Source organism: Aquarana catesbeiana, linkage group LG08 (assembly GCF_042186555.1).
Source record: "Aquarana catesbeiana isolate 2022-GZ linkage group LG08, ASM4218655v1, whole genome shotgun sequence".
Classification (NCBI taxonomy): domain Eukaryota; kingdom Metazoa; phylum Chordata; class Amphibia; order Anura; family Ranidae; genus Aquarana; species Aquarana catesbeiana.
This window is the reverse complement of record NC_133331.1, coordinates 68575190-68588686: the sequence shown is the minus strand read 5'-3', so window position 1 is coordinate 68588686 and position 13497 is coordinate 68575190. Positions and strand designations below refer to the sequence as shown.

The following is a 13497-nucleotide window of genomic DNA, read 5'->3' as shown; positions in this document are numbered from 1 at the left end:
TAGCACTTCCTTGAGGAGTCACTGATTGAGGATTTTTATGGTCACTTGTTTTTTATACACACTTTTGATATTTAGATCTTTGTTTGCTTTTTTTAGCATTATATGTATTTATGATGGTACTTAATTTGTCATGATATTGGTACCTATCACTAACCTCTTTTGTATTTTCAACCTCTGGGGGAACCCTAGTGTTCCACAAATCCCTTGTTGAGAATGGATGATTTATACCTTCAGCCATGTCAATTGAGGAATAAGCACATCCAGAGACTTTCTGACACCATGGTTGTGGTTATATAACTAGATCAGTGAGGTTCCACAACTTTCACACCTTCCATCCTGTTCAACCAACATTTGCCTTGACATGGATATAAATATTGGAATATACTCCCAAGGCTCATTAGAACTAAAAAAGTGGCTTGAGTAGACACAAGTCCAGTTGAATGTGACTACTATACCATGTGATGTGGTTTCTAGGGAAGCAAAATAAGTTAACTGTTTTAAGTTTTAATAAACAGGCAAAAGGATAATTGGTCAGTACCTTCATGATGAAGAAGAGGGGTAGTGTGACAAAGACACTGACAGTCGGGTGGATGAAGGCAGCAGAGCGTCCTAATATGGAGGTGTTCCCAACATGCTTTGTCCACGTGTGATTATCAAAAAGAACAGTGATACTCTCCCGGGGCATGAGCTGTGAGATAGTCCAAGCAAACAGAGTCACAGTGAGAGCAAGACAACCAGACAACAAGAGTAAAAGCCTAACTGAATGATATTTAGGATAGAAGGAAAGCGGACAACCACACTCAAGATTTGAAGTAATCCAGAAAACTTTATTGTAGTTCCATAAAAGCACACAATATCACAGTTCAGCAAGTAGAAAAGCAGTAAACGTGTTTTACGCTACAAGCACTCGCTCATAATGGTATGAGTAAAGGCTTGTAGTGTGAAACGCGTTAACTGCTTCTCTACTCATTGAACTGTGATATGGTGTGCTTTTATGAAACTATAATAAAGTTTTCTTGAGTGCTTCAACCCTTGATTTGAGTGCGGTCATCCACTTTCCTTCTATCCTGTGTTTCCAGGCCACAAACTGGACCAGCACCTTGTGGCATGCTCTGGAGTTATTGGCACCTTTATTCCGCATATTATCTCATCTGGAGCGGTGTTTTCTTTTCGTTTTCAGCTTGTTGAATAATATTTACTTTGCTTTGTGCACTCTGCATTACAAACATTTTTTGTAATAAACATTTTTTTTTTAAATGTCATCCTCTGTTGCATCTCAATGCTGCCAATCTCCTGCAGCACCTTTATAGCCACTTCTTTTCCAGCAATGGCCGCATGGCATTTACCAGGGTGGGTTTCCAACAGTGGACTATGCCTGTGTAATGTTGTAACAGCCAATTGTAGTCCCCAAAAGAAGCCTCTGTGACAGGGTGACAACGTAGGAACACATCTGGGAGACATGGGACAAAAGGTTGCCATCCTGTAACAGGAAGTGCCTGAACATAGACCTTCATGGCAGGATCACCAGGTGTTCTTTTATGAAAGCTGCCAGTTTCAAAACATTAAAAATTACTTTTGGAATGACATTGCTTACACAATTTAATGATTGGCTTTACATACACCAAATTGTCAAAAGTATTGGGACACCTGCCTTTACATGCACATAAACTTTAATGACATTCCAGTCTTAGTCCGTAGGATTCAATATTGAGTTGGCCCACCCTTTGCAGCTATAACAACTTCAACTCTTCTCTGAAGGCTCTTCACAAGGTTTTGAAGTGTGTCTATGGTAATGTTTGACCAATCTTCCAGAAGCGCATTTGTGAGGTTAAGCACTAATGTTGAGTGAGAAGGCCTGGCTCACAGTCTCTGCTCTAATTCATCCCAAAGGTGTTCTATCGGGTTGAGGTCAGGACTCTGTGCAGGCCAGTCAAGTTTCTTCACTCCAAACTCACTCATCCATGTCTTTATGGACCTTGCTTTGTGCACTGGTGCGCAGTCATGTTGGAACAGGAAGGGGCCATTCCCAAACTGTTCCCACAAAGTTGGGAGCATTGAACAGTCTGAAATGTCTTGGTATGCTGATGCCTTAGAAGTTCCCTTCATTGGAACTAAGGGGCCAAACCCAACCCTTGAAAATAACCCCACATAATAGTCCCCCCTCTACCAAATGATTTGGACCAGCGCACAAAGCAAGGTCCATAAAGACATAGATGAGGGCGTTTGGAGTGGAGGAACTTGACTGGCCTGCACACAGTCCTGACCTCAACCCAATAGAACACCTTTGGGATGAATTAGAATGGAGACTTTGAGCCAGGCCTTTTTGTCCAACATCAATGCCTGGCCTCACAAATGCGTTTCTGGATGAACGGTCAAACATTCCCATAGACACACTCCTAAACCTTGTAGATAACCTTCCCAGAAGAGTTGAAGCTGTTAAAGCTACAAAGGGTCGGCCAACTCAATATTGAACACTACAGACTAAGACTGGGATGCCATTATAGTTCATATGCGTGTAAAGGCAGGCGTCCCAATTCTTTTGGTAATATAGTGTATTTCAAGGTGAACCTAGGGCAAAAATAAGACCCCCACTACCCGTCCTTAAAGGAGGTCAATACCAACCAATAATCTGATAATAATCTGAGTCCTCATTCTTGAATTATAAGGGATTATCTCTCTATGGCCCTCACAGGCTAATACTGACATGTCTGCTCTGACAGGGAGAGAATACAAGTAAATAACACCACACACAATAATCCCAAAGATTACTACAAATACCCGTACATGACTCTTCCACTTTAAAGTCATAGATAATAGCAATAGTTCCCCACCCCTGCACATATCCCCCTCCCCGATCACACGGGGCATAAGATCTGGTATTGTCATGGTTGGTGTAGCAACAGTGTAGCGCTTTGCTTTTCACAATCAAAAATCTTACCTCACCCGCCATGAACTGCCCAAATCCCGGAGGGAAGGTGAGGGTTGCTATGCAGAACGTAACCACTGCCGGATAAATGAATCGACTAGGGAACAAAAAAATAGGAAATAATAAACTGTGTGAATTTATAAAATACTGGACAATATTACTTCCAGTCTAGAACGCTGTAAAAGCAACATGTAAAATCGGTCTGTGAACTGTTAAAACTATTCAGAAAACATAGGGTGTATTTATAAAAAAAATTGCATAGCGGTTTATCAATTGAAACTGCAAGTCGAATGTTCTCAGGCTACCTTCTCTGCAGATCGAATGGTATTCATAAAAAAAAAAAAAAAAAAATGTTGAGAATGGGGAAAACACCACATTATGGTGACTGGATGATGCTGGATATCATGGGCACAATATATCACAATATAATGGGTATATTTCTCAGCTCCATCTGATAGCCATAACGCTGTATATTTACCATTACACTGTTTTTTTCAATGGCTTTCAATCTGTCTTGTTTGCACATAATGAATTTACATATACTGTACATAGCTTCCATGGACAAACAGCCATGCAATTTTTTTTTTTCATAAAGACACCCCATAGTACAGTTGTTTTCAGAAAGTCCAATCAGAGTGTATCCATGGCCAAAATCTAAAATCATATGTTTTTTTCCGCACTGAATTTCAGGCTGATGATGTGGCTCTTTATCCCTGTGATCAGCTATGTCCAATCACAGCTGATCACATGTAAACAAGGAAATGTCGGTTCTCGACATTCCTTTCCTGATCAGTGACAATTCCACACAGGGGAGATCTGCACAGATAATCAGTGCCCTGATCATCAGGCCCAACAGTGCCAATCAGTGATGCCTTTCAGTGCCCATCAGTGCCGCCAATCAGTGCCCATCAGTGGCACCAATTAGTGCCCATCAGTTTTGCCCTATCAGAGTTTATCAGTGCTGCATATTAGTGCCTCCTCATCAGTGCCGTCCCATCAGTGCACATAAGTGAAGCAGAAAAATTACTTATTTACAAAATTTTATAACAGAAACTAAGAAGAGTTTTTATTTCAAAACGTTTGGGTTTTTTCTTTTTTTTAGCAAAAAATAAAAAACCCAGCGATGATTAAGCACCACCAAAGTAGAGCTCCATTTGTCCCCACAAGTTGATAAAAATGTAATTCGGGTACAGCGTTGCATGACCGCGTAACTGGCATTCAAAGTGCGACAGTGCTGAAAGCTGAAAATTGGCCTGGGCAGGAAGGGGGTAAAATTGCCCAGCAGACAAGTAGTTAATTTACCTCGTCAGGATATTTTTTTGCTACCTGTGTCCCATTTGAAAGATTTCCCTTCACTTCACTACATGTCTTGAACACACACAACAGAAAGTAATAAGAAATCTCTCCAAAGAGAGGGAATTTTCCATTTAGGCTATTGTCACCAGAAGTGTCCCCATTGGAAGATTCCTTCTCTGTTCCTCTTCTAGTGACAACTCAACATTTTGGATTTTCTTTCCTTTGTAAAGAAATTTGCAGAGTGAATCTTTCTGTGAAACTGCATGTACATTTGTACTGTGCGAATAGGGACAAAAATGAATGTTATTAGACTATTTCCTCTACAGATTAAATGTTTTTCATTAAGGCTCGGTTCACACTGCTGCGACATGGGGTCCGACTTGTGAGACCCTGAGTCATATGACACATTAAATTCAATGTTTCCCTATGAGTGCCTTCCAGGGCTGCTGATAAAGCAGTACAGCCGTCCCTCCTGTACTGGGCCATCAGTTCAATAATGGGCCCAGGCACCTACTGAGCAGGAGGGCTGGCTGTATTGTCTTATTACAGACAATGATCCTCTTCTGCCTTCCCCTACAGCGTTTTCAGCTTCTCCTCCTCTCCTTCCCTCTGGCTGCACTGCAGGTGGATTGGTTCTAGCCCTTGCGCCCCTTCCATCTGCCCCCTGTGTGCCCTGTTCCCCTGCAGTGCTGCCGGCTTCCCTCCTCTTTTGCCGACAGCTTCTGCAGGATGTTTTAGGATGGAGAACAGGGGAAGTGCCGAGTAAATATGTAATTTACTGGCCCCTTCCTTTTCTGAATGAACACAGTCAGCGATTGGTACCAATCACTACTGTGTCCATTCATCACTGAAGCATAGTAAACTGTGTTCGTTATGCTTAAGTTTGTGAATGAACAGGAAGTCTCAGAACATTTCCTATTCATTCATCTGTGCAGCTGAATCTGTGCACTTTTTGGCCGGGGGGGAGGGGGCGGGGGGGTTGGGGGCTCTGTCAGGTAGGCAGCCCTGGTGCCGTCTTAACTGATACTACACAAGTTGTTCCGACTTTAGAAAAGGTTCCTGCAGTACTTTGGTCTGGCTTGGCTGCGTTTTCAGCCCTTGTACAGGTTCCTAGATCATATCCAAGTTGGAAGGAAGTCGCAGGCAAAGTCATATGACCAAAGGGGTTCACAGCCTATTGCATTAGCGTGTGCACCTCAAAGCTCAAACACATACAGTGCCTTGCAAAAGTATTCACCCCCTTGGCACTTTTCATGTTTTGTTGCCTCACAACCTGGAATTAACATGGATTATTTGAGGATTTGCATCATTTAATTTACAGAACATGCCCACAACTTTGAAGATGTTTTTTTTTTAATTATTTTATTGTGAAGCAAACAACAAATAGGACAAAATAACAGAAAAAGTCAATGTGCATAAATATTCACCCCCCTAAAGTCAATACTTTGTAGAGCCACCTTTTGCGGCTATCACAGCTCCAAGTCGCTTTGGATAAGTTTCTATGAGCTTGCCACATCTTACCACTGGGATTTTTGCCCATTCCTTGCAAAACTGCTCCAGCTCCTTCAAGTTGGATGGTTTGCGCTTGTGAAAAGCAATCTTTAACCAGTTACCAACCGGCCCATAGCCGAATGACGGCTGCAGGGCGGTTGGATAACTCTGGGAGGACGTACTATGACGTCCTCCCAGAATTCCCCTCTCGCGCGCCCCCTGGGGCGCGCACCCGAACACATCCGTGACCGCCGGGTCCAGGGGACCCGGTGCATCACGGATCCCGGTAAATGGCCGCTGATCGCGGCCGTTTACCATGTGATCGCGCCGTCAAATGACGGCGCGATCACATGTAAACAGACCGGCGTCATCTGATGACGCCGGTTCCTCTCCTCCCCTCCTGTGTACCGATCGGTACACTGTGAGCGGGGAGGGGGATGAATGGATGTCTGCAGCGCTGTGGGCTGGATGTGTAGTGCCCACAGCGCTGCACAGAGACATCCATCCATCCATGCTCAGCCATCCCTCACTACTAATGCTGTGCAATACTCTGCAATACCCCCACAATACTCTGCAATACCCCCACAATACTCTGCAATGCTGTGCAATACTCTGCAATGCCCCCACAATACTCTGCAATGCCCCCACAATACTCTGCAATACCCCCACAATACTCTGCAATGCTGTGCAATACTCTGCAATGCCCCCACAATACTCTGCAATGCCCCCACAATACTCTGCAATACCCCCACAATACTCTGCAATGCTGTGCAATACTCTGCAATGCCCCCACAATACTCTGCAATGCTGTGCAATACTCTGCTATGCCCCCACAATACTCTGCAATGCTGTGCAATACTCTGCAATGCCCCCACAATACTCTGCAATGCCCCCACAATACTCTGCAATACCCCCACAATACTCTGCAATGCTGTGCAATACTCTGCAATGCCCCCACAATACTCTGCAATGCTGTGCAATACTCTGCTATGCCCCCACAATACTCTGCAATGCTGTGCAATACTCTGCAATGCCCCCACAATACTCTGCAATGCCCCCACAATACTCTGCAATGCTGTGCAATACTCTGCAATACCCCCACAATACTCTGCAATACCCCCACAATACTCTGCAATACCCCCACAATACTCTGCAATGCTGTGCAATACTCTGCAATGCCCCCACAATACTCTGCAATACCCCCACAATACTCTGCAATGCTGTGCAATACTCTGCAATGCCCCCACAATACTCTGCAATGCCCCCACAATACTCTGCAATGCCCCCACAATACTCTGCAATGCTGTGCAATACTCTGCAATGCCCCCACAATACTCTGCAATGCCCCCACAATACTCTGCAATGCTGTGCAATACTCTGCAATGCCCCCACAATACTCTGCAATGCTGTGCAATACTCTGCAATGCCCCCACAATACTCTGCAATGCCCCCGCCATACTCTGCCATGCCCCCGCCATACACCGCAATACCCCGCCATACTCCGCCATACCCCGCCATACCCCGCCATACCCCGCCATACTCCGCAATACCCCGCCATGCTGAGCCATGCTCAGCTGTACTCGCCCTCTGTATGTGGCCAGGCTGTGGAAGTCTCACACATGGGGTATCGCCGTACTCAGGAGGAGTAGGAGAATCTATTTCGGGGTGTCATTTTTGGCATGTACATGTTATGTGGTAGAAATATTGTATAAATGGACAACTTTGTGTTTAAAAAAAAAAAAGCGTTTTAACCACTTCCCGCCCGCCGACTGTCATACAACGTCCTTGACTTTGTGCGGAGATATCTGAATGATGGTTGCAGCTACAGGCATCATTCAGATATCAGCTTTTTCAGCCGGCGATTCCCTACACCATGAGAACGATCATAGCAGCTGTTCCACTGCTTGATCGTTCTTATGGGAGGCGAGAGGGGATGTCCCCCTTCCCGCCGCCTTGCGGTGCTTCTACCGACTCACCGCTACGATCGAAGCCAGGATCTTTTTTTTTTTTTTTTTTTTTTAATTTCAGGCTTCCCAGCCTAGAGGTGAGATGTGGGGTCTTATTGACCCCATATCTCACTGTAAAGAGGACCTGTCATGCCATATTCCTATTACAAGGATGTTTATATTCCTTGTAATAGGAATAAAAGTGGTCAAAAATTTTTTTTTTTGGGAAAAAAGCATCAAACTAAAATAAATAAAGTAAAATGAACAATAAAAAAAAAAAAAAAATTTTTTAAAGCGCCCCTGTCCCTGTGTGCTCGCATACAGAAGCGAACGCATACGTAAGTCCCGCCCACATATGAAAACGGTGTTCAAACCACACGTGTGAGGTATCGCTGCGATCGGTAGAGCGAGAGCAATAATTTTGGCCCTAGACCTCCTCTGTAACTCAAAACATGTAACCAGTAAAAAATTTTAAAGCGTCGCCTATGGGGATTTTTGAGTAGCAAAGTTTGGCGCCATTCCACAAGCGCGTGCAATTTTGAAGGGTGACATGTTGGGTATCTATTTACTCGGCGTAACTTCATCTTTCACATTATGCAAAAACATTGGGCTAACTTTACTGTTTTGGTTTTTGTAAAGCACAAAACAGTTTTTTTTCCAAAAAAAACGCGTTAAAAAAATTGCTGCGCAAATACCGTGCGAGATAAAAAGTTGCAACGACCGCCATTGTATTCTCTAGGGTCTTTGCTAAAAAAACATATATAATGTTTTGGGGTTCTAAGTAATTTTCTAGCTAATAAATGATGATTTTTACATGTAGGAGAGAAATGTCAGAATTGGCCTGGGTGCTCCAGAACGCCTGAAGGTGCTCCCCTGCATGTTGGGCCTCTGTATGTGGCCACGCTGTGTAAAAGTCTCACACATGTGGTATCACTGTACTCGGGAGTAATAGCAGAATGTGTTTTGGGGTGTAATTTGTGGTATGCATATGCGGTCTGTGAGAAATACCCTGCTAATATGACAATTTTGTGGAAAAAAAAAAAGTAAAAAAAAAACCTTGATTTTGCAAAGAATTGTGGGAAAAAATGACAACTTCAAAAAACTCACCATGCATCTTTCTAAATACCTTGGAATGTCTTCTTTCCAAAAAGGGGTCATTTGGGGGTATTTGTACTTTTCTGGCATGTTAGGGTCTCAAGAAATTAGATAGGCCGTCAGTACTTCAGGTGTGATCAATTTTCAGATATTCGCACCATAGCTTTTGGACTCTATAACTTTCAAAAAGACCAAATAATATCCACCGATTTGGGTTATTTTTACCAAAGATATGTAGCGGTATAAATTTTGGCCAAAATATATGAAGAAAAATTACTAATTTGCAAAATATTATAACAGAAATGAAGAAAAATGTATTTTTTTACAGATTTTTCGGTCTTTTTTCTTTTACGGCGCAAAAAATAAAGAACCCAGCAGTGATTAAATACCACCAAAAGAAAGCTCTATTTGTGTGAAAAAAAGGACAAAAATTTCATAAAGATACAGTGTTGCATGACTGAGTAATTGTCATTCAAAATGTGAGAGCACCAAAAGCTGAAAATTGGTCTGGTTAGGAAGGGGGTTTAAGTGCCCAGTTGTCAAGTGGTTAAAGCCTCGCACACACGATCGAATTTTCCGCAGACAAAGCCTCAGACTTTTGTCCGAAGGTTGTGTGCCTGGATTTTGTCTTGCATACAAACGGTACACAATTGTCGGCTAACAAACACGAACGTAGTGACGTACTAGACATACTACGAGCCAATAAAGAAGAAGCTCAATTGTCAGGCGCCACCCTTTGGGTTCCTTCTGCTAATTTCGTGTTAGTAGAAGTTTGAGTGTTGATTCGCGCTTTTCATTTCGCACTTTTCAGTTCGTTTTTCGTCAACCAGACATGTTGCGGAATCGGAGGAGATAACATGTTATTTATTATTGGCCTTGGAGTTATTGCTTTGACCCAAGTCCAGTCCAGGAACAGAAGGAGGAGGATTTCTTGGACCAAAAATTGGTTGCTTTATTAATCATGACCAATTATGTCATATGCTGTTGCTGCGGGAGCTCCAGAAGAATAATCCGGATGATTTTCGGAATTATCTCCGGATGACGGACCCCTGCTTTCACCAACTCTTGGCATGGCTGACCCCCTATATTAAGAAGCAGGACACATGCATGAGGCTTTTATTTTATTTTTTGGTTGAATAATGATTTGATTTGGTGTATTTTCTATATTTTTGGATGCATAGAATGCACTTTTTGGTTAAGTTCTATTGGCAGATAGCATGTCTAATTTTATTTGTTTTCTTTTTTTAATGCACAATAAAAAATTGTGTAGAATAATACTTGGCTATGTGTTTTATTTCAAATGACAGTTTGGGAGTAGACAGTTACATTTAAAAAAATACAATGTAAAATTACCAAGGGACACCAACATAGTTGTATCTTTGATCTTAAAAACTATGGGATAATGGTGTTGTGGTAACTCGCCCAAATAAAAAAAAAAAAAAAAACAAGCATAATAATATTATTCTTGATATCACTAGGAAATAAAAGCCTTTTAAAATACATTTGGCAGAACTCCATCAGTATCACCAGCAAAGCAGCTTTATTATTATCCCATTAAAGAAGAAGAGAATATGCGCTGCATTTCATAATTTGCCGCGTCACGAATGTTAATTCCCCATTACAAACGTTAGTTTACAAGACCGACCGCTTCTGGCTCGTCCTTGCTTCTGAGCATGCGTGTTTGTACTTTGGACTTTTGTCTGACGGACTTGTGTACACATGATCGGAAAATCTGACAACAGACATTTGTCCGTGGAAAATTTTATAAACCTGCCATCCAACATTTGTCCACGGAAAATCCAACAACAATTGTCCGATGGAGCGTACAAACGGTCGGATTTTAGGCTAACAGTCTGTCAACACACGCTTAAGTCTGACCACAGATTTTCTATTGGATTGAGGTCTGGGCTTTGACTAGACCATTCCAACACATTTACATGTTTCCCCTTAAACCACTCAAGTGTTTCTTTAGCAGTGTGTTTGGGGTCATTGTCCTGCTGGAAGGTGAACCTCCGTCCTAGCCTCAAATCACACATGGAGTGGTACAGGTTTTGCTCAAGAATATCCCTGTATTTGGCACCATCCATCTTTCCCTCAACTCAGACCAGTTTCCCAGTCCTGACTGCTGAAAAACATCCCCACAGCATGATGCTGCCACCACCATGTTTCACAGTGGGGATGGTGTTCTTTGGGTGATGTGATGTGTTGGGTTTGCGCCAGACATAGCGTTTTCTTTGATGGCCAAAAAGTTCAATTTTAGTCTCATCAGACCAGAGCATCTTCCTCCATACATTTTGTGAGTCTCCCACATGCCTTTTCGTAAATTCAAAACGTGCCATTTTGTTTTTTGCTGAAAGTAATGGCTTTCTTCTGGCCACTCTGCCATAAAGCTCAAATCTATGGAGTGTACGGCTTATTGTCGTCCTATGTACAGATAAGCCAGTCTCTGCTGTGGAACTCTGCAGCTCCTCCAGGGTTACCTTAGGTCTCTGTGCTGCATCTCTGATGCCCTCCTTGCCCGGTCTGTGAATTTTGGTGTGCGGCCGTCTCTGGGCAGGTTTGCTGTTGTGCCATGTTCTTTCCATTTGGTTATGATAGATTTGATGGTGCTTCTAGGGATCATCCAAGATTTGGATTTTTTTTTATAATATAACTCTGACTTGTACTTCTCAACAACATTGTCCCTTACTTGTTTGGAGAGTTCCTTGGTCTTCATGGCAGTGTTTGGTTAGTGGTGCCTCTTGCTTAGGTGTTGCAGCCTCTGGGGCCTTTCAAAAAGGTGTATATATGTAATGACAGATCATGTGACACTTAGATTGCACACAGGTGGACATCATTTTACTAATGATGTGACTTCTGAAGGTAATTGGTTGCACCAGAGCTCAGTTTTTTATTTCTGAAAAATAGTTTTATGTATATATTTTTCTAATTTTACTTCACCAACTTAGACTATTGTATTCTGATCCATCACATATAATTCAGATTAAAAAAATATTGAACTAAAGGCTGTAATGTAACAAAATAGGTAAAAAGCCAAGGGGGTGAACACTTTTGCAAGGCACTGTATGTGTGTGTCCATGTGTATATACAGAGGGTATTAGGAGAGCAGAGGCTGGTGTCAGTAGTTTTTATTTTTATTATTTTTAATTATTTTTTACAATTTTTGTTTCTTTTATTATTTTTTATTACAATTTTTTAGGAGCCCCATTAGGGGGCTTTGGTGAACTATCAGAGGTCTAAACAGGGAGAATCTGCACCACGCAGGGTGATTAGGGTGTGCCCAGGCACACCTGGCATACCCTGTGCGTACGCCTATGCATACAAATTTGCCATCGAAGCAGTGTGAATCGAGCCTCATATAGAATAGTCTGAAACAGGAAAAGACAGCCACCAAATATTTGACCTGGAGAGAAAATAGCTTAACAACATTCATTTTTGCCCAAATTCACACAGAACAAAGCACATGCAGTTTCACATGATGAATAACTCTGTAGAATTTGTTTTTTACACACCCCTGTGTGTTTCTATGACAATTCCAACCAGGACAAAAGAAGGTGAATCTCCCTAGTGGAACCACAGACAGTAACAAAAATTTGATAGGGGCTCTGACCATTTCCAATAAAAAAAATTGTTTATGCTGCCCTGCACGCTCCCAGATAGCTCTGAATCGCTGTGATAGCCTGTGATTGGCTATCACAGTGATCAGTAACTATACAGCCCACCCTGTGTTATTTTCTCCTCTTGACTGGAGAAAAAGATACATTGTATACATATAGGATACATTATACTGTATAATACATTCTATACATACAGGATACATTGTATACATATAGGATACATTATATAATAATGTGTATACATGCAAGATACAATGTATATTTTTCTCCTTGCTAGAGGAGAAATTTGTTAAAACAATTAAAAGTGTGTGTATAAGAAGAAATAAATAAAAAAATAAAGATAAAATGGCTTGATCAAGGTTTGAACTAGGTTAGTGTCAGGGTTAGAGTTAGGGTCAAATTCAATGTCAGGGTCAAAGGTCAGGCCATATACATGTACTACTGTGTTTGGGATGAGAGTGTGCCGTCCTGCACGCTCCCAGATAGCTCTGAGTCTTGCACCGATTGAAAACCAGTTGAACTGGTTCCTGATCACCTGATCGCTGTGATAGCCTGTGATTGGCTATCACAGTGATCAGTAACTATACAGCCCAACCCTGTGTTTTCTCCTCTTGACTGGAGAAAAAGATACATTGTATACATATAGGATACATTATATAATACATTGTATAGATACAGGATACAGTATAATACATTGCATACATATAGGATATATTATATAATACATTGTATACATACAGGATATATTATATAATACATTGTATACATGCAAGATACATTGTATCTTTTTTCTCCTTACTAGAGGAGAAATGTGTCAAAACAATAAAAAATGCATGTAAAAGAAGAAATACATAAAAAAAAAAGATAAAATGGCTGGATCAAGGTTTGAACTAGGTCAGTGTCAGGGTTAGAGTTAGGGTAAATGTCAGGGTCAAAGGTTAGGCCACATACATGTACTAATGTGTTTGTGCTGAGAGTGCTCTGCTCTGAGTCTTACACAAATGATCGAAAACCAGGAGGACTGGTTCCTTATCAGCTGATCGCTGTAATAGCCTGTGATTGGCTTTTACAATGATCAGTAACTATGCAGCCCACCCAGTGTTGCTTTTGCCTCTTGATTGGAGAA

At 41.9% G+C, this 13497-nt stretch overlaps 1 protein-coding gene across 1 annotated transcript in view; it reads right to left on the bottom strand.

Annotated features, from left to right (window-relative positions):
• CLCN1 (chloride voltage-gated channel 1) overlaps positions 1–13497 on the bottom strand; it is a 162519-nt gene that overhangs the window by 65498 nt on the left and 83524 nt on the right. The window contains exons 11-12 of the mRNA XM_073595939.1: positions 2939–3023; positions 539–688 (exon numbers count right to left, since the gene is read on the bottom strand). Of these exons, the coding sequence (XP_073452040.1) occupies positions 539–688; positions 2939–3023 (235 nt within the window). The remainder of the gene's footprint in view (positions 1–538; positions 689–2938; positions 3024–13497) is intronic.